Source organism: Idiotropiscis lumnitzeri, chromosome 17 (genome assembly GCF_059441095.1).
Source record: "Idiotropiscis lumnitzeri isolate Australia: NSW breed Sydney's pygmy pipehorse chromosome 17, RoL_Ilum_1.0, whole genome shotgun sequence".
NCBI lineage: Eukaryota > Metazoa > Chordata > Actinopteri > Syngnathiformes > Syngnathidae > Idiotropiscis > Idiotropiscis lumnitzeri.
Window position 1 is genome coordinate 14790680 of NC_142407.1, and position 24548 is coordinate 14815227.

General features: G+C 44.4%; 4 protein-coding genes across 8 annotated transcripts; 1 reads left to right on the forward strand and 3 right to left on the reverse strand.

Annotated features, from left to right (window-relative positions):
- The first annotated feature begins 19 nt into the window (after positions 1-19).
- slc25a1a (solute carrier family 25 member 1a) lies at positions 20-3838 on the forward strand. Its single transcript, XM_088280017.1, has 9 exons — positions 20-383; positions 962-1069; positions 1143-1242; positions 1416-1554; positions 1637-1721; positions 1790-1894; positions 2118-2233; positions 2293-2366; positions 2449-3838. Exons 1-9 carry the CDS (start codon positions 194-196, stop codon positions 2561-2563), a joined length of 1032 nt encoding a protein of 343 aa, XP_088136143.1. The 5' UTR covers positions 20-193; the 3' UTR covers positions 2564-3838.
- Positions 3115-8142, reverse strand: nle1 (notchless homolog 1 (Drosophila)). 3 transcript variants are annotated; one of them, XM_088280015.1, is made up of 13 exons: positions 8057-8142; positions 7261-7437; positions 6967-7187; positions 6728-6807; positions 6567-6643; positions 6388-6485; positions 5831-6023; positions 5624-5759; positions 5230-5276; positions 4935-5137; positions 4704-4863; positions 4221-4291; positions 3115-4141 (listed from the first exon to the last, which is right to left on the reverse strand). In XM_088280015.1, the coding sequence occupies exons 2-13, from the start codon at positions 7393-7395 to the stop codon at positions 4129-4131; spliced, it is 1434 nt and encodes a 477-aa protein (XP_088136141.1). In that variant the 5' UTR covers positions 7396-7437; positions 8057-8142; the 3' UTR covers positions 3115-4128. The 3 variants fall into 3 exon arrangements, with proteins under 3 accessions (XP_088136141.1, XP_088136142.1, XP_088136140.1); XM_088280016.1 differs by lacking the exon at positions 8057-8142 and adding an exon at positions 7810-7980; XM_088280014.1 differs by having other exon boundaries at positions 3118-4141; positions 8015-8127.
- Positions 8143-8468: 326 nt separating this feature from the next.
- Positions 8469-15129, reverse strand: inpp5kb (inositol polyphosphate-5-phosphatase Kb). 3 transcript variants are annotated; one of them, XM_088280383.1, is made up of 14 exons: positions 14926-15129; positions 14277-14328; positions 12207-12311; positions 11641-11749; positions 11445-11561; positions 11185-11360; positions 11003-11114; positions 10829-10938; positions 10410-10541; positions 10020-10233; positions 9765-9902; positions 9605-9688; positions 9215-9319; positions 8469-9136 (listed from the first exon to the last, which is right to left on the reverse strand). In XM_088280383.1, the coding sequence occupies exons 2-14, from the start codon at positions 14318-14320 to the stop codon at positions 9068-9070; spliced, it is 1515 nt and encodes a 504-aa protein (XP_088136509.1). In that variant the 5' UTR covers positions 14321-14328; positions 14926-15129; the 3' UTR covers positions 8469-9067. The 3 variants fall into 3 exon arrangements, with proteins under 3 accessions (XP_088136509.1, XP_088136507.1, XP_088136508.1); XM_088280381.1 differs by lacking the exons at positions 14277-14328; positions 14926-15129 and adding an exon at positions 12976-13449; XM_088280382.1 differs by lacking the exons at positions 10410-10541; positions 14277-14328; positions 14926-15129 and adding an exon at positions 12976-13438.
- An 840-nt stretch (positions 15130-15969) lies between these two features.
- LOC148320486 (phosphatidylinositol transfer protein alpha isoform) lies at positions 15970-24345 on the reverse strand. Its single transcript, XM_088279273.1, has 12 exons — positions 24104-24345; positions 22926-22956; positions 21750-21895; positions 21401-21492; positions 20964-20971; positions 20739-20813; positions 20491-20574; positions 20339-20416; positions 19611-19721; positions 19413-19535; positions 19250-19345; positions 15970-18375 (listed from the first exon to the last, which is right to left on the reverse strand). The coding sequence occupies exons 1-11, from the start codon at positions 24118-24120 to the stop codon at positions 19298-19300; spliced, it is 813 nt and encodes a 270-aa protein (XP_088135399.1). The 5' UTR covers positions 24121-24345; the 3' UTR covers positions 15970-18375; positions 19250-19297.
- Positions 24346-24548: the final 203 nt, after the last annotated feature.

Genomic DNA, 24548 nt, shown 5'->3' on the forward strand with positions numbered 1-24548 from the left:
GTCCATCGAGACAGCGCCAGATCACGTGACCGAGCCACACCACCCCAGCCAATGGCGTGGTCCGCTCGGCTGACCCACTGCCTTGCATACTGACACCACCACCACCGCCACCCCTTCCCAGTCCTTGTCCCCGAACATTGTTGGCTCGCCTGTCTTGTTGTTGTCGTCGCAGCGGAGCCATCTCTCCACCACCATGCCGCTCGACAAATGCTCCCTCCCGGGCGAGGACGGCGACACCCACGGCAGGCGGCGGAGAACTTGGCCCGGCTCGACGCTCTCGCCTCCGCCGGCACTGAGGTGCTCATACGCGGCCAGGCGGAGTCTGGCGGCGGCGGCGGTTGGGGGCAGGAAGATCACGCATCCTGGGAAGGCGATCCTAGCAGGTCCGCTGTTTCTCGACTTCTCTTTTTTTTTCTGACATGCTTCATTGAGCCGATTGTAGTGACAGCAGAGCTGCTTTGTGCACAAGCTGGCGCCGATTTAGGCGAACTGGGTCACAAAGCCAATCCAGCAGTGATATAGCATAGCGTCTACATCTATGCCACTAGTTTCTGAAACAGGGGTGGGCGAAATTATTTAATTTGTGATAAGGTCCACTCGGTTTTTTATTTGTAAATAAATTATTCTTCCAGACCATAGTGTCAGGTCAGTTGAAAGCTGCAATATTATGAGCTATAATATAAAATAATCCTATTCGCCAAAGATGCTGGTTACTGATGAGTGCAGATCATGATTTGCTAATGAACTTTACTTGCTCTGACGAAACAACCTGTCTTTGTGGGCCGGTGAGTTGACCCTGCTGATGATGCAAAAGTACTGATTCTGAAAAGCATTGTAAGCAGTTCAGCCAAGAGGGACTACTTAGGATTAATACAATTTCATAGAACACGCGAGAATTTGGGGAAAATGTCTCTTGGGGGTCCCTGAACTAGATGCCAATTCCTCCCACTCATCCCCTTAGGTGGGATCGCGGGCGGAATCGAGATTTGTATCACCTTCCCGACGGAGTACGTCAAGACTCAGCTGCAGCTGGACGAGCGAGCCAACCCGCCGCGCTACCGGGGCATCGGTAGGTCACACCAGGACGTCATCGACTGTCCATTTCCTGTCTCGGCTTGTCTGAATGTCCTCGTTGTTGGCAGGTGACTGCGTGAAGCTGACTGTGCAAGATCACGGTCTCAGAGGCCTGTACCGAGGGCTCAGCTCGCTGCTCTATGGCTCCATCCCCAAGTCGGCAGTCCGGTTAGTTTTGTGTTTGAAAAGTCTTTGTCAAGGAATAACCATCAGAATTCAGATCCGTTTTTGCGAGAGTGCCTAGCTAGCTAAAGATATTGTCCACAACAAAAAGCCATTCAGGGAATAGAGACCAATCCCGTTAAACAGCGGTACTCACCTACTTCCGTACCCTCCTGCAGATTTGGCACCTTTGAGATCCTCAGCAACCCAATGCGAGATGCCACGGGTCGACTGGACAACACGCGGAGCCTCCTGTGCGGCTTGGGGGCGGGTATTACCGAGGCTATCGTCATTGTGTGTCCCATGGAGACGCTCAAGGTGGGTGGCCAAGTGTGAAAGGGGGGAGGGGCATGTTTGTGAAGGAGACATTCACGTGAATGTCATGTTGCCCTACCTGCAGGTGAAGCTGATTCACGACCAGTGCTCGATGAGGCCTCGCTACCGAGGTTTCTTTCACGGCGTCAGCGAGATCATCAGAGAACAAGGTAGGCCTTCCAAGTCGAGTCCAGATGACGACCGGTAGCTATTCGCTTTCTGGTTTTCCCCATCGTAGGTGTCCGGGGAACCTATCAAGGTTTGACGGCGACCGTGCTCAAGCAGGGAACCAATCAGGCCATCCGCTTTTACGTGATGAATGCGCTACGTAACTGGTACAAAGGTAAGAATCGCACGCAAGTAACCCGAGAGCTAATGATGATGGGACAGATGAAGGAATAAGAGTATGAATAATGAAAACGAACACACCTCCTGCCCCAAGTCAGGTGTGATGGCGTCCGTGTTTGTCTCTGCTTCTCGGCCTGCAGATACTTTTGCATTCGACATAACAGTCATCAAACGTGCTCTTGCACATTTTCAAACAAACATTTTGGTCCATCCTAAAGGTGACGATCCCAGAAAGGAAATGCACCCAATCGTCACGGCCATGTTCGGAGCCACGGCGGGGGCCGCCAGTGTTTTTGGCAACACGCCTCTGGATGTGGTCAAGACCCGAATGCAGGTTAGTTCGGATATTTGCCGTTTAACCTTTCAAGAGTGTCTGAAGACCATCTTTTAAAGGGTCTGGATGCCCATCGCTACAAGAACACAGTAGACTGCGCCTTCCAGATCCTCAAGCAGGAAGGACCGCAAGCGTGAGTTGCCTCAGTTCTTCCCCTTGACTCGCTACGAGCATAACGCTGGCTAATGTCTTCCCGTCCCTTCCCATCCCAAAAGCTTCTACAAGGGTACCGTTCCACGGCTGGGCCGCGTGTGCTTGGATGTGGCCATCGTCTTCGTCATCTACGAGGAGGTGGTCAAGTCGCTCAACAACGTGTGGAAGACCCAATAGAAGGACGCCCTTAAAAGAAGACCACCGGACCAGAATCTTACACACGTTGCTTTCGGAACATTTTCTGCAATGGAGGACTGATTGTTGAACAGCAACAAAGAAAAAAAAAAGCCAACTGCTTAAAGCAACCATTGGTTTTCAGATACACAAGAAAGACAAAAAAGTTTGGTAGACAAAAGTATTGGGACCAAAAAAAAAAAAAAATTCTGTGGGAAATTTCTCATCAAAGCAAACCTTGATATAACTGAAAAAAAAAGTTGGGTTGGAAGCATAATCCAAAATGTCTTGATTCAATAATTCATTTGATGGTCCCAATACTTTGGTTTTTACTTTCTATAAAATATACTGTTCGTCGAACGTGGTTGAGTACTGAAACCACAACGTGGATTTGGGTTTGGGAAGGGAAAAAAAAAAAAAAAAGAGAAAATGATGGCAGACTTAAATACGCACACAAAGGGAAGACCAGCGATTTCGTTGGATGCCAACAGGTTTAAGCTTTCACACTTTTTGGTTTTGCTCATCATGCTGCTTTTTTGGGGGAAAATTGTCTGTTCACCACATGCAAAGTCAAGCGTTCCCGTTTGATGTCAGACATGTTTAGAAATACACGAAGCCAAATGCTAGAAAAGCAGCACACATCGTTTCACTTGTCACATTGGATCAATGTTTGTTCGTTAGCTCCATGCTAACAGGCTAACTCCAACGCCGCGTTTTCAGAGAAGCGAGTTAGCACATGTAGCTTGAAGAGCTTAAGTCGCTGATTCACGCTGCTTTTTGGGGAACATTTTAATGACTGTTTTAAGCTTTCACCATGAAATTAAACAAATCAGCCTCTTTTGTCTGAAGCAACCACTTAGAGAGCAAAATCCAAAGTTCATAAAAGGAAGAAAAAAAAAATCATCGCTACCCAGAGCTTCAAGGGGGTTTTCATGTTTCCTATCAGTTATTTTGTATCAAGTTAACTGAATCTTTTTATACACTGATGACCTTCATTTGTCTAATTGTATGTTCCAAAAAGAACTACAGTGTCAGTGGGAGGAGGAGGATGGGGGCGACCACACACAGGCTTAAGCGAGGTTCAGATAAAGCCTTCTAAGTCCCCTTTTTTTTCATGCCAAAGTATAAACATGATCCCCATTTTTCCTGAGTGTCGTTCCCATTTGTGTGTGCGTGTGTGAGATGGTTCGATTGCTTTGACTGTTAAAAAAAAAAAAACATCGGGAAATTAATGGAGGTTTTTATGGTGTAATAAACGTTGCGGTGTCAAATGGAAAATCGGTGTACATGTTTATTTGAGGGCGTTATCGTGGGTCGGGTGTGTGCGAATTCATTCAAGTTGTGAGAGCCGCAGGTTGAGCGGCTTGGACAATAGAAGAGATTAAAGGTTGAGAGCGTTGGGGAGGGGGCGTAAGTAGTCCCGCCTGTCACCTACACATACCACCCAACGCAAAGTCTTCATATTCTGATCTCGTTTGCGTCAGCGGTTTTAACCTCAAACTAAAGCACCTTTTCTCCGGCTCTCGGATCTCGTGACGGGAAGGGAATGGAAGTAGTGGCCATGATCGCTATCTTCTCCATCTGTAATGACACCCAAAAAAATGAGTCACATTTGGTTCATTTGAAAAGACAGAAAAGGGTTGCTGCTATATTTACGTACATTCTGAGACATTTGTCTTTGCCACCGCTGGCCACTCGTTGGCCGTCGGGACTCCAGTCCACGGCAAACACCTGCGTGAAAGAAAATAGTCAGTTTTCATATACATAAATATATATTACAAAAAACAAATACAATAGAAACTTCAGATTAAATATTTGAAAATATATTCTAAAAAAAAATTAATTAATTGATGTATATCTGTGAAGTATTACAATATTTGTATATTTTAAAAATATATATAGTTTAAGTGTTGACACATACATTTTCACAAACCGTATAGTACATTTTATATTTCTGGAGTTCACACATTTTAAGTAAACGGCATGCATATTTTTATTTTTAATTTTAAAATTTGGTAAATAGTTTGCTTAAAAAAAACAAAAAAAAAACAACAATGAACAAAAAAAAATAAATAAATAAATAAAAAAGTATTCTGAGAATCTGCTGTTCTTTCCATCCTTTTACACGTGACCGTTCCCTCACCTCATCGGCGTGTCCGGGAAGATCCACGTTGAGCTTCCCGCTCTTGACATCCCACACTTTGAGCGTGCTGTCGCTGCTGCCGCTCACCAGCAACCGGCTGTCGGACGACCACGCCACCTGATACACGGAGCCCACGTGGCCACGGAGAGACATCAGGTACCTGCCAGTGTTATGTTTCCGAGGCATTAGTTGGCAGACAGCGCCAGAATGGTCAAGAGCTGTACTACTTACTTCCCGGTGCGACCGTCCCAGATTTTGACAGACTTATCGAAGGAGGCTGACGCCAGGAGGCGAGTGTCCGGGGAGAAGAGTACCTCGTTGACCAGGGCGCTGTGGCCCGTCATCCGAGCAACTGGCTTCTTCTCTTCGGCGGGCTTCCATAAGAACAAGGTGAAATCGTCTGAGCCTGACACTAGGCGCTCCGGGTTGGAACCCTGTGGGACCATTTAGTCAAATGTCAATTTTTAAAAGTACATACTGACTTAAATTAGAGAGGGGGGGGGGGGGGGCAAACAGACATACATACCCGGACATTATTGTATCTCTGCAAAGCTTTGTCCTTTAGTTCCGCAACTAGGAGGACATGCTACATTAGAATTCAGACATTGCCACGATTTCAAAAATATACAAAAAAAATATATCACCTGCTATTGTCATGAATATTGAAAAGCGTTAGGTTTGGCGTTATGATTCACTGACCAGCAAGAACTGCAGTGCATTGTGGGCATTAGCGGGAGGTCAACTACATTAAAAAAATAAATGATTAAAGAAAACTCTCCCACATTTATCCTGTACTGTCCGAATCCCGTAATTAAAGGTAAAGTTGACTCCGATCCCGCAGCCCACAGGATTCCAGAGAAAATGTCAGCTTCAAGTAGGCATTATGACATTTTTTGTAAACATGATATTTGTGTTCTTACGCGATCCTGTGAGATCCTGTGGGTTGACCGTGGCGCTGGCTGGTTCGAAGGCGCCGGTTCGTAGCACATAATCGGTGCTGAGCGCCAGCGTGTTGACCCAGTGGGCGTGGCCTTGCAACGTCCTGCATTGGACGCCCTAAAAGGCAACCAACGGGGGCTGAGTCATGGTCCCTTTTACCCTCTAAAACGCCAGACTGCGTGACTCACATCTTTGGCTCGCCACACTTTGACGGTCCGATCCTGCGACGACGTGTACAGCAGCCCGTCGCCGCCCCACTTGACGCATGTGACTGAATGCGTGTGGCCCGTTAGGATCTTGTCACAGCGGCCCAGCACTACGTCCCAGATGCGCACTGAGCCGTCTTTGGAGCTGCTCGCCAGGTAGCGACACTCAGCGTTGCTGGCGAAGACAAAAGATGGTTCAGCGATTAAGGTACATTTTCGGACATGGCTATTGGGAGATCGACAGGCTACCTGTGGGTTTAATGAAGCCAAATCAGTGGCACGTTTAAGCGGATTCAAGGATTACCTATAATATTTAAGGCAGATGTGATTTTTATGGGAGATTTATTGACTATGAACCATTTTTGAGTTGTATTCATTTTAAGGCTAATGAGAGTTTACATGCAACATTTAAGTAGATTTAAGAATGAGCTATCAATTTTAAAGCAGATTTTAGGATTATGTGTCAATTTTCAGGATGATGAAACCCGTCATGTTTATCAACTTGTCCTGAGATTGGAATCGGATGCGTCAATACTTACAGGTGAAGAGGCTCCCAGCAAAGCCAAGTGATCCACTTAGTGTGTCCGCTCAGGGTCTTGCCCATTTGTGTGCCTGTCACTGGATTCCACAAAAAGATCTACAAAAGAAAAAAAAAGAATATGCCAGTGTGACAAGGTGTGTGTTTGTGTATGTGAGGGTGTGTTTTTTTCCAGGTCACCTGACTGTTCTTGCACCCCGACGCAAGCTTCTTGCCATCAGGTGACCAAGCGATGCTTAAAACCCAATGTGAGTGACCTATTTCGAATAAAACCCAATCCAGTCCAAGTTAGCATGCTAAGCTAACATTTTATTTGATACAGCATGTATCAGCAAGGGTACCTTTGGCGGTGTGATGCGGCGTTTCGGTCATCAAGTCCCAAAAGCGCACAGTGGTGTCGCCGGAACCGCTGGCCAGATATCTAAAAACAACCAAAGTACAAACATTTTCCACTTGTTTTTCGTGTTATGGTTTAGTAAGTCGACCGGGAAATGCTTCAATAGCATGAACCCCATGAAAGTCAGAAATCAAGGCACAACTGTACTAGCAATGTAAAACAAGGCCCATTCGCAACACTCACTTGCCAGTGGGACTGAAAGCAGTGGAGATGACGGCCTCCGTGTGCCCCTGCAACGTGCTGGTGCAGCGGGTGACAGCTCGCACCCGGAACACGGCCTGGGGCTGGTACATCACTGGCAGCACCTGCTCAGTCTCCCATGCCAGCTCCTTGATGCAGACGTCCAGGCTGGACACAATCTCTGTGTCACCGCGGGCAAAGAACGCCAGCGGCACCGCCTCCTCCTGAAAGGGCCAGAAAAGACATGTTTAATAAAGTCTACACAATTGTATGTGCACAACTTCTGGTCATGTGTACCTTCTGCAGCAGCGCATTGCAGACCAACTGCAGTTTGTCCGGAGTGATGTCGACAGGAACGTCGAAAGGGGAGCCAAGTGCCTCCCCATTCTCGTCCTGGAACTGGATCAGGAGCCGCTCCACGTCACCACTCATCTTCAGACGCCGTATGAGACAAATCGTTGCTTTCCCCCTTCGCTTAAAATCAAGAAATAAATGTGATTGTCTTTACTTTTGCATTATTTCTCTCCCCACCCAAGCCTCAAACGCAAAATGTTACACAGAATTAATTTAAAAAAACGCTTCTCTTTATTTAAAGATTATTGTCATTGTTTTGGGTTTGTCCTCCCTTTCTTCGTGTTCAAATAGACATTAAAATAAATATACCGTATTGTTAAAATCATGCCGCGGATGTTACATCGACTTTCTACTACGGAAGCCGCAATAAATCCAATCGTAGATAAAAGGCGTCCGTAAACTAATTAGATTAATCGGGCAGCCCTAGTTTTGGACGGCCCAATTTATGTTGAAACTGAATATTAGATAGAGGCAAATGCTCGGGCTTCTTACGTTATCACAATAACATTGGGAAGCCAGATAGCGGTAGCCTGTCAAGCTAGCTCGAGTAGCAAGCCGTGAGCGACTAGTGTGTTCTGGGACCACTAAGTCGTCAAAACAGCACTTAAGACAACACTCTCCTGATCAACATTTGCTCACGCAACTCGATCCGACCTCGTATAAAGTAAATTTAACGTCGAAAGGCGATAAAACTTACGTTAAACGAGGACGCTAAAAATCCACACGTGCGTACACATACCAAGATGTTGTGAAAGACGAAGACGTCGGTCACGTAGGACTCTCCCTTGGCCGCAAGGACACATGGGAAAGCGGAAGTGAGTGCAACCTTCGTGACTCATCTCTCGAAGTTGAGAACATCTCTGTTAAATTCGCCGTTCCTACGTCCAAGCCATCGAAAATGTCGGGAAAAAAGTTTTTTTCCAACGAATTTTAATTCGTTGACTTTAACAGACAATAGTGACAGAAATACTATTTCCAATTCGTGTCTCTTGATCATTTTGTCCCCATTAATTTACCACATTTTTAATATGTACATATGTCTAAAGCATGCAAATTAGTTAAATAAACTCAGATGCATTTTTTTTGCTCGGGTATATTATCACTTAATTCTTTTTTTTCATTATGCAACAACAAAAACAAAAATCCACATGTACATTTTCAGCAACTGTTTATTCAAACAGAATTCTAGCAAATAACATTGTAAATATGATTTTGAACAATTGTGATGCAAAGGTTGATGTATTGTGAAAATATTCCTGTGAAGTGAACTCCTTGTTCAAAGAGTGACACACATACACATAGTATGTAAAACAAAGTAACTTCCTTTTGATACTATTCAGTTGTCGAGATACCACTGTAATCACCATACTTGAAAGATTTCCAGCACATTTAAAGCCACGTGCATTGATTTTATAGATACGTCAGTCATTCATCAGCCACACGACTAAAACAAAAAAAACAAACACGGCATAATTAAATTAATTCAGATTAGAAATGAAGAGAGATAATTCATAATATAATCACAATTCTCCAGCATTCATTGCTAAAAAAAAGAACCAGTAATAAATGTGTCACTGACTCACCCATGACACATTTCTGAATTAATGTCAACTATCTTTCGGTTTTTAATGTCTTTTTAAAATGTCTTGTCTTTTCCAGTCTTTCATATGTGAGAAGTCATGTAAAACTCCTGACGTTGCAGATCTTTGATCAGGTTTGAGGTCAAAGTGACACTTGTGAGTTTCTTATTTTATTTGGTGAGCCCGTTGATGTTCTCCGGCACAAGACCCTCCATAACAGCACGTTTCGACTCCAAGATCTGCAAGATTGACCATGAAGAAATCTTAGAAGAAATAATATATCCTCGTTACGAATATAACAAATGAGCTGCGGTCACCTGGAAGTTGGCGCTGAGTCCAATGAGGCTCTGCATGTTCGTGCTGTAATATCCCAGCACGTACTGTCCGCCCAGCAAAGGGATGTCGTCCTTATCCACCGATATCTAGCGACCAAAATCACATTTCCAATAAGCCAAGCGTAAAACAGAAAATAGCCGCCGAACATTGAAATGACTCAAAGAAGGCTTGGGAGAAAGTTCTGTCGCCTGCAGAGATGCACAGCTGGAGGTCCGTGCCATATCTTGCCTCGTGGGAGAATTAAAAACTAAAAGGTAATTTTTTTTTTAATGATCTGAAGAAAACAGTCAGATGGTACTTTGAAAAGGCTGACTTTGACGAGCATCCACACCCAATTTGTTTGTAAAAGATCCCACATGCTAATGCATCACCTGTATGACTTCATCAATTTCTGGCAAATCGTCCTCTCGAACCCACACGAAGGTCTCGTAGTCGCTCGAGCTCTTGAAGCCCACCTGCCATTCAACAACGAGGCATCTTTTTATTGCCACCTACGCCACGTAAAATATTATTGCTTCTCCTTGGTCGCACCTTGTAGAGGCCGATCCAGTCCCACGTTGAGGAGAGGAAGTCCTCCTGCACGGTGTAGTTGAGGAGAGCGTCCTGGTCGGCGCTCCAGACGCCTTCAGGCGACACGTGAACTAACGGCGTGTCAAAGTGTTTCCTCAGCTGTTAAACCAATGAAATTCAAGGAATAATCAACCTTTTGCTAAGCCACACCCGCCGGATGCAGACAGGCCAATCGCAGCTCAGAAGCCGACAGAGGTTGTCTGTCTTATCTCTCACCTCCAGGCTGAAGCTGGCCATGACGGGCTTATGGTCGCTAACGCCATAGCTCATGTCGCTGGTATATTTATCCTGGTTGACCACCAGGGGGTACTCATCCAAGCTGTCGTCCGTGGCGGTCGACAAATTGTCGTCGTCGTCTTCCGATGGCAAGTTTTTGGGGTTGACCCGCCACAGGATGCGGTCGGTCCACGCAGGCTTCCTTTTCTTGCCGCTATGTGACGCAAGACGAGAATGAGGCCTGTCGTTAACTTGTTAGCCAAAATGCTAACCTTACGCTAGCTGCTACCCGTGAATAAAGATATTTGCTCATCCGCATAGTCATTTGATTCCCTCAGAAAGCAACATTTGAATGTATTTGAGCTTGGGGGTTGCCATGGAGACACCCACCTGGGCGTGTCTACTAGCCAGACAGAAAGCAGTGCCCAGGTGAGGGAGATGAGCAGGAAGAGGAGGGTGGTGCTGCAGCGCTGCGGGGATCTGAGCCTATACATGGTTAGGGGCAGCGCTACAGGGCTAACGCTAATAGACAGACAGACACACACACACACACACACACACACACACACACATGCACGCACGTTCACCACATCACAAAATAATCAGCTAGAGGGAATGCAGTCCACGTAGGGAAAAGTACAGTGAGGTAAGTGAGACGAGCAAATAGGTCAGGAGATTTTGAAAACTGCAGTTGTTTGTTTACATTCAAACTTCAGTTTGCAGCTAACACGAGTGACGTCACGTGAGATTCCGACTATGTCAAATGCCAATATAAAGAGTGTGTGTGTGAGTGTGTACGTGTGTGTTACCCAAGGTCATAGGCATCAGAGTTGCGGCTGAACTTGTAGGTGGGCTTGAAATTCAAGGGTCCCTCCTCAAACTCCTGCAGGAAGGCCTCCTTCTTCTTCATGGTGAGCAGCTGCACGAACAGCAAGTACATCAGCGCGTGTGTAGGGGTGTGTGCACGCGTGTGTGTGTGTCACCTGGTCCTTGCCCCACAGCAGGTTGAGACGTCCGCCATTGATGGACGAGCGCAGGAAGTGCAGGCCGTGGTCAGCGATGCGGAAGTTCAAATCTCCAAACCAGAACACTAACCTATGTGGGCAAAAAAATGCTTGCGCCTTGACGAATGTTACTTTTTTTGTGTGCGTGTGTGTTCACTAACTTGTGGTCCAGCACCCGGCGTGCGTCATCCGTGTCAAACTCTTGCGTCTCCAGGATGTGCTCAAACTCGTCGACGCGCTGCAGGGCGTGGCTCATGTGCGCCGCCAGGTGGCAGTTGAGGAAGCACACCTTGTGGCCATAGAAGGAGAAGCGCACCGATACCGCCCCTTTGTTTCCCTAAAAGAATTTAAAAAAAAATACAACCGTCCATTATACAAACGAGGTTCACATTAATTATCATTTCGATTTTGAAGTCCTTACCCAGTATCCAAAGATTCCAGTGCGAGTGTACGTGCTGTGGATGTCTCGGATGTAAGGCAGGTGTGACAGTTTAACGAACACTAAAAGCAGCAAACCTTGCATCCTCACTGACGCCACCTGCAGGGACGCACGGGGCATGACAGACGTCACATTTTGACTAAAAAGAAAAACAAAATGTCCTACTTTTATTTATCACCTTGATGAAGCCTCGCGGTGCAAGCGTGTCCATGAAGATGTGACTCCACGAGTCCTCGGCAATCCAGTCCGAGATGAATCGGACCGGCGTGGCGCATACTTCCTGTAGCCTGAGACAAGACAACAGAGTTGGACTCACTTCTGGTTTCAAATCAGTTTTGTGCTCAACGAAAGATGGGGGTGGGTAGAAAGTGGGTGGAAAAGCGGGGCAAAATAGGGGGGGGGGGCTAAAATGAGGGAGATACATTGGGGGGAGAAAGTGTGGGAGAGAAATGGGGGAGGGAAAGTGGGGGGAGCATTGGGGGGAGGAAAGGGGGTGCCGAAGTAGGTGGACGAAAGTGGGGGGGCGAAAATGGTCCACAGTGTGTGTTTTTCTATCCATTTCCAATGACTTTTGGACTGTTTACATTCAATCTGGTTTCAAGCCAATTTCAAGTCTGTATCTGATTGGACATCTGTGGAAATGACACTTCTGTTGTTTTCATGTCTTCAAGGAAATGTTTCCTTTCATTTCCACAAAACGCTTTGTGTTGAGTTCACATCCATTTCCAAGACGTGATTTCTCACCCAATAACATAGAGATCGGTGGGCGGTTGAACATCAAGCTGCAACAGCGAGGTGACGTCATCAGGCGGCGCCGCTGTGGCCACGTTCCATGTCACCATGTGCAGCCTGCCAACAGGATTTATGTTAGTACAAAGTCAATGAAAGGCGGTTACTTGTTTTTAGAACGCATTTCAAATCGTTTTATATAGAATGGCCATTCACATTTGTTTAGATTACATCTTGTTTCAAATCGGTTTATATTTTTTGTCATCTTTGCCCTTTTCAAATATTTGTGCTTTTTCTCCCATTCATATTACAATTGATTTTTTATCCGTTAACATATCTGGTTCCTGATCTGTTTCCAAATCTATTTCATTTTTGTATTTCATTCAATTGCATCCATTTAGATTTTTTCCTCATTTATTTCCACATCTGATTTCACGTCTAGCCTTTCATCAATTTTCAAATCTGTTTCCTATTTTTTTCACTTGTTTTTACATCAATTTAAAGTTGTTGTTTTTTTAAACACCTGTTTCCTATTAATTTTCACATCAGTTTACACACGTGGTTTCACATCACATCTGGTTTCCAAAGAATTTCTAATGTTTTGACTTTTTCACATCCATTTAAAATGTTTTCAATTTAATTAACATTTTTTTTAATACGCACCAGTTATTTCATTGGGTACACGTACACAGCCTAAAGTCAACCAACACAACCATTCTGCCTTTAAAAATAATAATTCATACAAAGCAGAAGCTCAGACAATTTGGTCTTGGCGCCGGTCCACCTGAAGGCGTGTGTGGGCGGCGCGAAACGCGAGCATAGCTGAAAGGCATCGTCGAGCGTGCGCGACATCTTCTCGCTGGCCTCGTCCTCCGAGCTCATGTCGTCGATGCGGCTCAGGAGCTGAGCCAGCTTCTGGCGCAGAAGCATTCTGGACGACGACGACGTGGACGCGCCGCTCGCCGTGCTGTCCGACCGTAGCCGGGCCCGGCCTGACAGGAAGTCCATCTCCGGTGGGTCAACTAACTTCCTGTTGTCCTCAGAGGTCTGCTTGGAAAGAAGCGTCGCGATGTGTCCGTTGCGAACTTGCGTCCATAATAAAAGCAGCGGTGTGGGTTTGGAGAAGGAGATTTAAGTGAGGAATGTGGAGGCTGGTGTAATAAGCGGGTTAGCCATGAGGCCGCCATTCCGCAATCACAGGCTGCCAACTAATGAGCGGACAATGGCATTAGGCTTCTTTTGGCCGCGTTCCACTTTTCCACTCAAGTGGGTGATAGGTCAACCCGCATGCCGACATTCTTGTCGGGGTGCAAGTGCAAGCACAAGCGCTGACCCCTTCACATCTCATCCGGGGGGGGGGATCGCGCCTTTTTCTGTTGCCGGTCCTTCCCTATGGAATGAGCTTCCATTAAATGGAAAGCCCCTTTCCCAGCAGGCGGGTTACAACCTGGACTGGTTGCCAGCCAATCGCAGTTCTGCCAATATAACATCTTGATTCCATTCTGTCTCACGTCCGTTTTGGGGCCTTTTTATAAAATGCTTTGACATCTCTACCCCCACCATTTTCACATCTGATTTCATTACATCTGGTTCCAAATCTTTTTTTTTTTTTTTCTACACTTAACGCATAATACATTCATATATGTTTTCAAAAATGTAGTCCCCGCCTCCCAAAGACGTATTTCTACGTCCTAGCCTTTTTAGTTTTTTTTTTTTGTTTTTTTTTTGCGTCTTAGCTCCGTGTTTTTATTAGCATTGGAACACATTATTCTGCTAGCCTTACAAAATTAGTCAAAATCCAGAAAAAAAGCTGGAATTGAGGGGTTTCCTTAGTGAAAATTTCTGGGATTTAATGAGTCAATAGCATATTCTCTAAATAAATGTCGGCAAGAGCGCTGCATTGCTGTAAGCAAGTCACATGCAGCGACTTAAGCGGAGTGTTTGTAAGTGGATCAGAGAGGTGAAGAATGGCAGTTTTATTGCGCAAACCCGCCCCAAAGCCTCTTAGAACGGTTTGGGCAATGCGTATTCTGCATGTAAAGACAAGAACAAGAAGAGAAAAAAAAATAAAAAACATGAACTCACCTGCACTTGTCTCTTCCTCCGCTTGGGAATCTAGCAGCAGTCATGTCGTCCTCTGCATACATCCAGACACACACACACACACAAACACACACGGTTTTAAAGCTCCATGCTGGTCGCCATGGCGACAGTCAAAACTGCTGTCATCTGTGAAATGGATTTTTTTTTAATCAGTCAAAGTGTCACCATTGCTCAATGAAACAAATCCCGCAATGCGCTGTGAAATCACAACGTATTTTTTTTTGGGGGGGGTCAAAGTTTCAGAGTAGATATCAGACATGGTTGACATGATCTTCAGGTTTTAGATCAGGACTCGTAAGAATATTCTTGGGTTTGGGGGTTCTTGACTCAGACTTTGTGATATTGGGCAGCACAATTTTGCTTCAGAATAACCTGTGACTCTTGAGATTTTATTGGAGCACGCACAGATTGTAAGTCACATAGCGCCGGGTGTAGCAAAGCAGCCCCAAAACATGCCTTGTCCTTCAAGATGGGTTGGTTTTTGGTTAAAGTGAATTTCTTTACGGTGGAATCAAGTTGGAGAATAATGAAGAATCTTCCGGACACAGCTTTTGGTTAAATAAAGAACCGAATAAAATTGGAATCTGTCTCAATTGCAATGCACAATGTCACACGAGTGTGTTTTCACGACCTGTGTCTTGGCTTGTGGTGTGACGAGGCGTCCGGAAGAAGCTGCAGACTCCTTGTGCGCAGATGACGAAGATCTCCAAAGAGGAGTCCAGAGTCTGAATCGGCTTTCCCGATGACACTCCCGTCGTTGGAGCCGCGCGCTCGCTGTTGTCGCCGGCCCTGCTTGCAACACAACTGTCACCTGCTGCCGCGGCGTGGAGGGACTTAAAGGTGGGATCAAGATTATGAGGCAGGTTGCTTGAGAAGCATTATGTCATTCGTGAATGGGCACATTTGTTGAGTCGACATGACGCAAGCAGTTTGACGGAGAAGTTGGATGACTCAATAAAATTGTGAAAATTCAGCCCCAGAAGCCCAAAAATTTGGTGGACATGTCCATCCAGAGTCGACCCACAAAAAATTCGAAAGAGGCCTTTTTAAAGGTCCATCAAACTCAAACGTGTCCGACTGCCACCAAAGTTGAACCGTGTCGACTTTAAAGACAAGTTGAATCACACGGCAGCGAAGTTTGTCGACGAATTTTTTAAAACTAAACTGAATAGTTTAAAGTTTAAAAATTCCCTCGACAACATGAAATTTGGTAAGATTGTGTTTTGACCCGCAAAAAAAGTCATTTTAGGCTCGGTTTGGCCATTTGATGCTAAATTGCGGGACGTTTGAGTCTTCGTCATTGGCAGCCAAGATGGATGACGTAATATTTGCTTTTTCTTTGAGGTTGCGCTTGGTTACTTGAACTTAAAATGTCGACGCACAAAAATGTACAAATAATAATGATATTGACGAATAGAATCGATTTTATGATTAAACTTGAGCAATATAAATATTTTCAGCCTCCTTAGGGGTCACGACCTTGTCACAAAATGTCCCTGTGAAAAGGATTTGACGTCATCTGTGCCGAGCGAAGCCTGATTAATTTTGCCGTTAGTGCGCGATCTGCGTATTCGTACGCATGTGTGTGAGTGTGCATGTCAGTGAGAGATGTTCACATTTTTGAAATGTAAAAACCAGAAAAAAAAAATGTGAATTACATTTCTTTGCTCGTCTCTTTTTTTTTTGTTTTCTTTTATTAATTTCATCAATTCACATTTCCAATGTACAATTTGTATTATCGGAAGATTAAGATGACAACAAAAAAAAGGCACAAATCCACAAGAAAAGATCAAGAAAAAGCAAGGGGCACGTTAACACACGAGTGAGAGAGTTGAAGGAGCTAAAAATTCCTTCTTTTTTTTTTTGGGTGTCATTGTAAATTTGAATTAATTTAATTCTCAAGTGGCGTAAGTGATTTCTTGCTTAGCAACATTTAGCTCGGAATGACAACAGCACTACGACAACATTTAAAACAAAACAAAAAAAAAAAAAGATTTTTTTTTTTTTTTTTAATGCAGTCCTGCAATTTGGTCTTTATGCAGAGAGTACAGTACAATACTTTATGGAAGCCTGAAGATGGCTTACAAGTTCAGAAAGTTGACATGTGCAGAGTTGTTCCCCTAATCATGTTATCTAATGATTTATTCAAATATCTTTAAGGGTTCTTGACTAAAATTTTAAATCAATAGGCTTCTCGCTCGGACATTGTGTGTAAACGTACAACAAAAACAGTCACATCACTGAACATCACACACACACGCGCACACACACCCCCACATGCACGTACGCTCATGCACACACTGCAAAAAAACAACAGAGCACAGTCCGGTCTGGAACAAAACAGACAAAATCCCCCAAAACAAAAACAATCGAGATCTGGACTATTTTTTTTTTTTTTTTTGTCGTCATGGCAGTTATTGCTATCGCTGGATAAGCTCGTTTATCCACTGGAGAGAAGGTGACTCGCTTAAGCCGCGTTCCCACCGCTGAGAGGTCCAGTTCGGTCCGGTCATGATACAATTTCATTTTGCAACAATACCAACAGTGTCAACATGATACAGTGGAAATATTCTGTCACAAAAAAAAAAAAAAAAAAAGGTTACAGGCGTTATTACTTACATTATCCTGTATAAAGCGCATATGCTAGAATTTTTTTATAGCTAAATTTAATACATAATTGACTATATCGAAAGTTTAAGTTAAACAAATCAGAAAATACTATTATTTAATTAATTTTAATTATTTAATTGAATTCTTATTTAATTTATTGTATATTTAATTTCAAATGACCAAAAGGATTACAACAAAATGTCTGTCTTTGACACAGCAGAGTAAGGTTTATTCATTTAATTTTTTTCAAGTTCGGCAGGCCGGATTAAAACGTTTAACGGCCGCATGTGGCCCCCGGGCCGTAGTTTGCCCACACCTGTTTTAGACACATGTGCATCAATACTTGATTGCATGATACATCGTAACATTGCCGTGCCTTAAGTTGTTACTTTAGCTGAGCTTAGTACGCCGCCATTTTGATGCTAAAAATTGGTAAAGTACAAAACATTATTTTATTTTATTTTTTTTACTCTTTTCAATATTTGGCAATGTAAAATGAGCTGCAATTGACTTAAGATTTGCTACGTCGACTAAATTTGCTTCATTAATTATTCAAAAAGTCGCGCCAGGTGCTAAAGTAACATACTTTTAACATAGTATGTAATTACTGTGTCATAACCAAACTTGCCATTATAACGTCATTAAAATAGAAATCATGACTCCGTCACTCACCTTAATAAGATTTGCTTTTTCATAGCGAACTGTGGAAACACGGCTTTAAGACTTGAATTAATTTGTCTATGGAGAATATGCATGTTTAGTTCTCATGCTAACTGAATGCTAATTGCTTCATTTGGACAAACTTGCAAGATCTCACACACACGCACACAAACACAACACACACACACACACACGCAATGTACAATGTCACAAAGCAGCAGAATATTTCCAGGGCAAAAAATAAATCGAAGCGTCGACTTGCCGGTTTGTACGACTGCAACGTTAAACAACAAAACAACATGCTAACGACGCAAAAGGAAAGCAAAAGTGTAATGAAAAAAAAAACGTAGCAGCTGATGGGGAGAAAAAAAAAGTCAGACTTACTGAAAAAAAATCATTTTAAAAACCCTGTTGATATAATATATTCATATTTATATGTACAGTATATAAATACTGCATTATTCCCAACAATGGCTCCACCCCACTCCCCACCCGGCATAGTGTGTATGTACAACATCGGAATAGCTTCAGTAAATCTTACATGGCAGAGATAAATAACTCTCTGTGGTTCTGGGAATTAATTGATGAATAAATTAATCTACTGATTGTTTACCGGATGCCTCCGAGATGTCAGTGAACGGGGCACAAACAAAGACCGGAGACGATGTGTTTACTGGTATCCTGAAAACCAGGCGGTACCGAGCGAGGGACTTTGGGACGGAGGCCGGTCGGGATTGGGAATTTGGCGGGGATGGCCGTCGGTTGGATTGAGAGGAGGATGTGAATCCGCTGGTGTCTCGTTATTTGGGGTCTGGAAGAAAGAGAAAAGAGCAGTGAGGAAAAACAATTATTTGAACAAAACACTGGAAATGAAGGCTGTGAGAAAACAGAATGTGTGTAAAGCATAGCCTCATTTTTGCGGAAGCAATTAGAAAGATGTTATTTTAGGTCTCATTCCTCTCCCATCCTGCGTTTTACGCCGACAGATAGCAACAGGGGGTTCTTTGAGCGCCCTTATTGATGTATTATGTGAGATGATCAGCTTTTTAGTTTGGAAAAAAAATTATTGGTTTCATGTAAACAGTGTACAATATTCCTGTGCTGTGGCTTTCGGTCAATATGTTAAATGTGATTTTGAAAGACCTTAACAAGTGCCATAAATACTATAAAAACATACATAGGAATTATTGAATTTTATTTTATTTTAGGGGTGGTCTGGAATAAAACCCCTATGATGGATTGCGGTTTACTGTAGTCAAGATCAGTTGAGTTCTTGCACACCTTGGCCACCAGGGGGCAGTATATTAATTCAAACATGCAGTACTCCTAGTAGGTTTGACTATGAAACACAATATTAGCATTGGTTTTTTTTGCACAGGAAAAATAAAAAGTATGTCTACATGTGTTGCTACCAGTTGTGTTAAAAACAAGTTTTAAACATTTAAAATTACCACAACATTGATTGTATTTTGCATTGTGTGTTAGAATTAAGACAGTGGACTAGTGAAATTTAGTTTAATCTGCAATGTGTAATTCTATTTGTTTTTTAATTTTATGCTTGATGTTTTTTTTTTTACAGCGAAATGACAAGGATGTATTTTTTACATTTGTCCACCAGATGGCGCTAGAGCACAATTTTACAATTTCCTATGAGGGCGCCTGGCTACTGAATTGATAACGCTCACCTGATGAGCAGCAGCATTCACAGTCTTGGGAGGAGGGGGGGGCTGACCTCAGTCCTCTAGCGCCACCATGCCTTTCACGGGGTCCTTCACTCGCATCTACAAGACCAAGCCACACTCACTGACCACATTCCATTTCCTCGCGTCCTTCCCTCCGGCGCATTACCTCGTCCAGCTCCTTGCGCGTCTCCTCCTCCATGCGGCGAATGTCCTCCATGTTCAAGTCGATCCACTTGTCGATCCAGCAGAACAACTGACGGTGGAAGTTGGTGAACAGGCGCTTCTCTTGCTGCCGAGGCACATCAAGGAAAGTCGGTTGCTGCGTCGGGTGGCGGCCGGCCCAACCAAAGCTGCCAAGACTGACCTTTTGGATGAAGCTTTCCACTTTGTTCTGCAGACCCCACCACTTGAATTTGACCGTGACCAGCTTGTAGGCACACATGTGTGGGCAGTCTTTCTTGTTGGGGAGCTCCTTCTGCAGGGACAAGTGTGGATGTGTCGATTCCGCAGCCCATTTAGGCAGCAAATTTAGACCTGAATCAGTCGCACCCGCTACCCTTCACTGTCATGTAGGCAACGTAACGACCATTTACAAACGCCCTGTATCAAATGTCACTCTCTGTTTACTTACAATTTCCATTTCTACAGCAGCCCGTTTAGGCAGCAAACTTGTAATATCTGAATGATAGAGATTGTTGCCGGTTAGGCAGCAAACACGCAGCATAAGCCCTAAATTATGAATGCTCGGCATCAAATGTCACTCTGCTTACTTATTTGCACAGCAGCCCGTTTAGTCAGCAAACAGGTCAGACCTGAAGTAATTTCACCCTGCGGTTGTTGTTCCTGATCGGTCGTGACGATACAAAATCAGAACTTCCTAATCATAGTAGTAGGAAGTTACACCCTTTGTTGTTCCAAATTGTTACTAGCCCGACAACCCGTTGAGGCAGCACACTTGTCAGACTTAATCCAATTACAATCCATCATGCCTCAGTTGCTTTGAGTCATGCGTTTAATTATGAGCGTTAGATCGATTTTTTTTTCCCCGCCAGTTCAAAAAGGTTCCGTAACAAGCTCGCTCGGCCATATTACCCGCCAATCTGGTCCGAGAGGGCCTCGTCCCGTTTTCACTGACTTGTACCTGCAGGGATCCTCCTCGGGTTTGTAGTCCTGCCAAGAAAACAAAACCAACACATCACATTCATAGGAAGTCCTTCAAAGTCTCCCCAAAAAACTCCGCACACCTTGGGCTCCACTTGGGTTCTGTCAGCGATGTCAAGATAGACGACATCCACCTTCTTCCAGGTTTCCGCATCCAAACCGTGGACCTAAAAGTCGAGCAGCAACGGCTTTAGGGTCGGTGGGGTTTTTATATTAGATTTATTCTATTTGCTCCTTTCCATTCGAATCTAAAATGTGGAATCGCGTTTTTTGATTGAATCATGCATAAAAACTTCAGCAATAAAGACGCTGATAAAAATCTCATTGTTACGTTATCCTGGCGTCCCAAATCAGGTTTGTGCCACGTCTCGATCTTGATCAGGAAGTTCTCCTTCATGTATTCGTTCTGCCGTGGGAGGAGAAAAAAAAAAGTGTCGGAGGTGACGGTGAATAATCATCTGAACACAGACACACGTTGCTGCGATCAAATGTCTCTCTCTCGTCAGTGTTCGTGTTCGCTCTCCGTGTGTTGCTGCACAAGATTGATTGTACTCACAGTGATGACTTTGCATTTTGCATCCAGTTGGAAGAAAGCCGCCAAGACAGAAAAAAAGACAACTGAGCCATTTGAGGAAAACTTCACAATATGCAAAATATATATATATTTTTTGGGTGGATGTGCGTGTGTGTGTGTGTGTGAGGATCAGGTGATAGCATGCATCCTCTCTCTCTGGGCTGGACATCCGGTAAATTATTCAGGCCCTCCATCAGGGTGCCAACAGAAATAAAAGAGCAAGCTGGTGTTATATCGGATTTATTCTATGTTTTAAATGTAAAATTTTGAAATGATGCCACATTATTAACATCAGCCTGACATGTGCAGGAGTGCATTTGTGTATTCTTAAGACAAAAGTACTGCTGTGAAATATGATACTTCAGTCTTTGTACTCTTGTGTGTACGTGCGTGCGCATGTGTGTGTGTGCGTGTGATACCTGTGCGACAGTACGGGTAAGCATTCCAGGCTTTCTCATGGATGTTGAGGGCCGAAGCCGGAGCTAACATTCTGACGAAGGACGGCACTTTACTGCAGGAAGAAAGTGTTTTGAGAAATCAAGCTGTCAGGAGCTGAGTTATTATTGTTGCAATATATTTTCAATCAGCAGGGGGCAGCTGTGAACGACTGGGAAATCAATGGCTACTTTCTAGTACACAAGGTTGAAATTCAGATTTTTTTTTTTGTAGTTCTCATATTCTTTGGCGAATCAACAAAAATCCTGCAAACTAAAATTGTTAATTAATTAATTTTAAATGAAAATGAACAAATCTATGTTACGTTCTTACCTCTGCAAGTGGTAGATTTTGTGCGTGTACTGCCCCTTCTCGCCATCTTTCTCGTACGGCTCGTTTTTTAGCACCTCCACGCCTTCGCCGCCTCCCGTCTCGTTCTTGCTGGCCTCGGCCACCGAGTACAGCTGGCCCACTTGGTACTGCGAGAGAGGAAAACGCAAACGTGTTATTTATTTATTTATTTTTTTTAGATTGACTTTATTCTTACTCAAGCGCTTACAACCCCCCCAACCCCACCCCCATCGCCCCGCCCCCACCTCCCACCATCATCTTGCGGAACCACATGGCAGCGGGAAGCGCAGAACAATGTGGGCCTTTCTTTCTTAATCGCATCTAATCCACTGTGCGCACAACCTCAGCGCAAATCTGGACACACGGCCGTGCGACGTCTTGAGTTCATGTGGTGCAGAGGCCTACGCAAACGGCAAACGCCGTTGATGTTTACCGTGGGTGTGACCAGCAAATGACATTTCAGTCCTCACGAATTCTGCCTAGCAACAAGCAGCTGTAACTTACACACCAGACAGTAAAACAGAAATTAAAAAATGTTGGCCTGCTGGAAATAGGAGTAATTGTCTGTGATGTTTACTTTTGATCCAATCGGTATTTTACACTATATTTAATATAGATCATCTCCTCAAGACATTCTTTGCGGCTACACGAAATCCGCCAAGGAACAAGCTGCCGAACAAACGTGAGCAAGAGAAATAAATCTCATTGAGTGAAAATGTCGCTCCGCGATAACGCTTCGGGCAATGAAAAGCTGTAAATGTTAACCGACAGCAAATAAAACCATGAGGGAATTTTTAAAATGAGGCCCGGTACAGTTTTTGTGGCGTGTTCGGCCCTCAGGGAAAACGTCGACATCACACGTTGGTGTATGACTGGTCCGAGTAAATGTGAAGGTCAAGGAGATGCTTCCCAAAGTCCTTCAGGCTCTTCTGCACTCGGTTTGGCATAAAAAAATGAACCGCGACGGACATCCTTGAGCCACCGGGGAGCCGAAATTGTTCTTTAACGCCCCCCATGAATTAATATTATTATTTTTTTAATCTGCAAAGATTTGTATGCAAGCAAACAAACAAAACGAAACAGCTCTTGCGGCAACAACCTAAGGTGACTTCGTTGAAAGTGTTCTGTACTCTACATAAATAGAAAATGTAACCTTACCTCTTCCACAGAGATAGGAAGAATCACTCGGCTGCGGGGCAGAAAAGAAGACGGCCATTAATACAACATTTAAAGGAACACTGTGGTTTATTTTAGCCGACAAACACAGAGTCAGAGCAGAACCACCGAGACCACTTGCGTTCGATCGGTGACCTTGCTCAATTTGACAGTCACGAAATATAAACAGCATCATATTGCTTCATCGTTTGAAAGGTGCTAGCATGCTATGCTAATGGAAATACTGATATAGGCAGCGTATGCCCAGTTTGTCTTAATCCCGCTTTCCCTGTTTGCTAATCTGTGGCTCGACCCCAAAGTGGCACAGCTGCTGCACGCGGGACCATCCGAAATAATAGTAATGGTAATAATTAAAACCGGAATGACAAGAAGCAAAGCGTCAAATCTGTGGCATGACTTTTCACATCATTTCTGACTCGCTCATCTATTACGACGCTTGTTGTTTAATCCCACACTATTTAAGGATTATTTTGACAGGTGTGCGCATGTCAGATATCAGCGTTGACAGCATTTAACGCTTTTTAATTCACTTCCGAGGGCCAGACTCTCCCTAATCGCTGCATGTCATCAGTTCTGGTTTTTTTCCCCCCTTGTGTGGCAGTGGCAATTTATTGATTAAATCCACGTGACCAAGCCATAAAAAATAGGAGGCTCGGCTAGGTGTGAGCAGATGGCCTTGCCCTTGCTGCTGGCAGGCCTCAGCAACTCACAATCATTTGTAGCATCTTGGGTATGCCGACAATGGCTCTATAAAAAAAAAAAATAAAAAAAACTTATTTGATCTTTTTCCCCCCCTTCCTGTTTATTGCTTCCTGGCTGCACACATTGTTCCAGAGTGGCCCCGTGAGGCGTTTCACCTTCACCGTGCATCCATCAAGAACATGGAGGAGGAGGGGTGGAAGGGAGGAATGTGGATTTCATTTACGTCCTTTTAGCAATCATTCCATGTGGAGAATGTGAAGGGCACAGCCGCCATGCCTGAGCCGGATGCTGCACGTGAGATTGAGGATGATGATGCAAGAGCCTTCATCATCATCATCATCTCCCGCGCTTCATGCGGTGGAAATATGACATCCCCCCCTATTCCCCCAACCACCCTTTCCTCCTCTTCATCCCTTCATCCTCCCCTCTCAATGTCGCGCGCACACACGCATACTTACAATTCCTTGATGAGCATTGTCGGGCAAGTGGACGTGTAAAGGTTTTTTTAAAAAAAAAACTGCGTCGATGCCTTGTTTCTCCTCTTCCTCTTCCTCTTTTTTTTCACCCGCTATGTCATTCTAGCTGCACAAGCCGCCGACTGGCTGCTGCCGTGCGCGATGACTTCCTTCCTGCGCGCGGCCTGCTGCTGCAGAGGGGGACGCCGTGCGTGGGAAGGGGAGGGGGGAAGGGTGCAGCGGGCGAGTCCATTTAGGACATTAAAAAGGGGGGGTAGAGCGGAAGTAGCAGTAATTGAGTGGAGCGTTGAGCCCTAAGTTACAAAAAGCACGCCAGAGAATGAATAATTCACAATAATTCTGGTGGAAGTTGTACGGCCGTGGTGACTGGCCCTTTAAGAATCTTGGGTTGGCGTCATCGCAGGTTGCCCGACGTCACTGGTGGGAA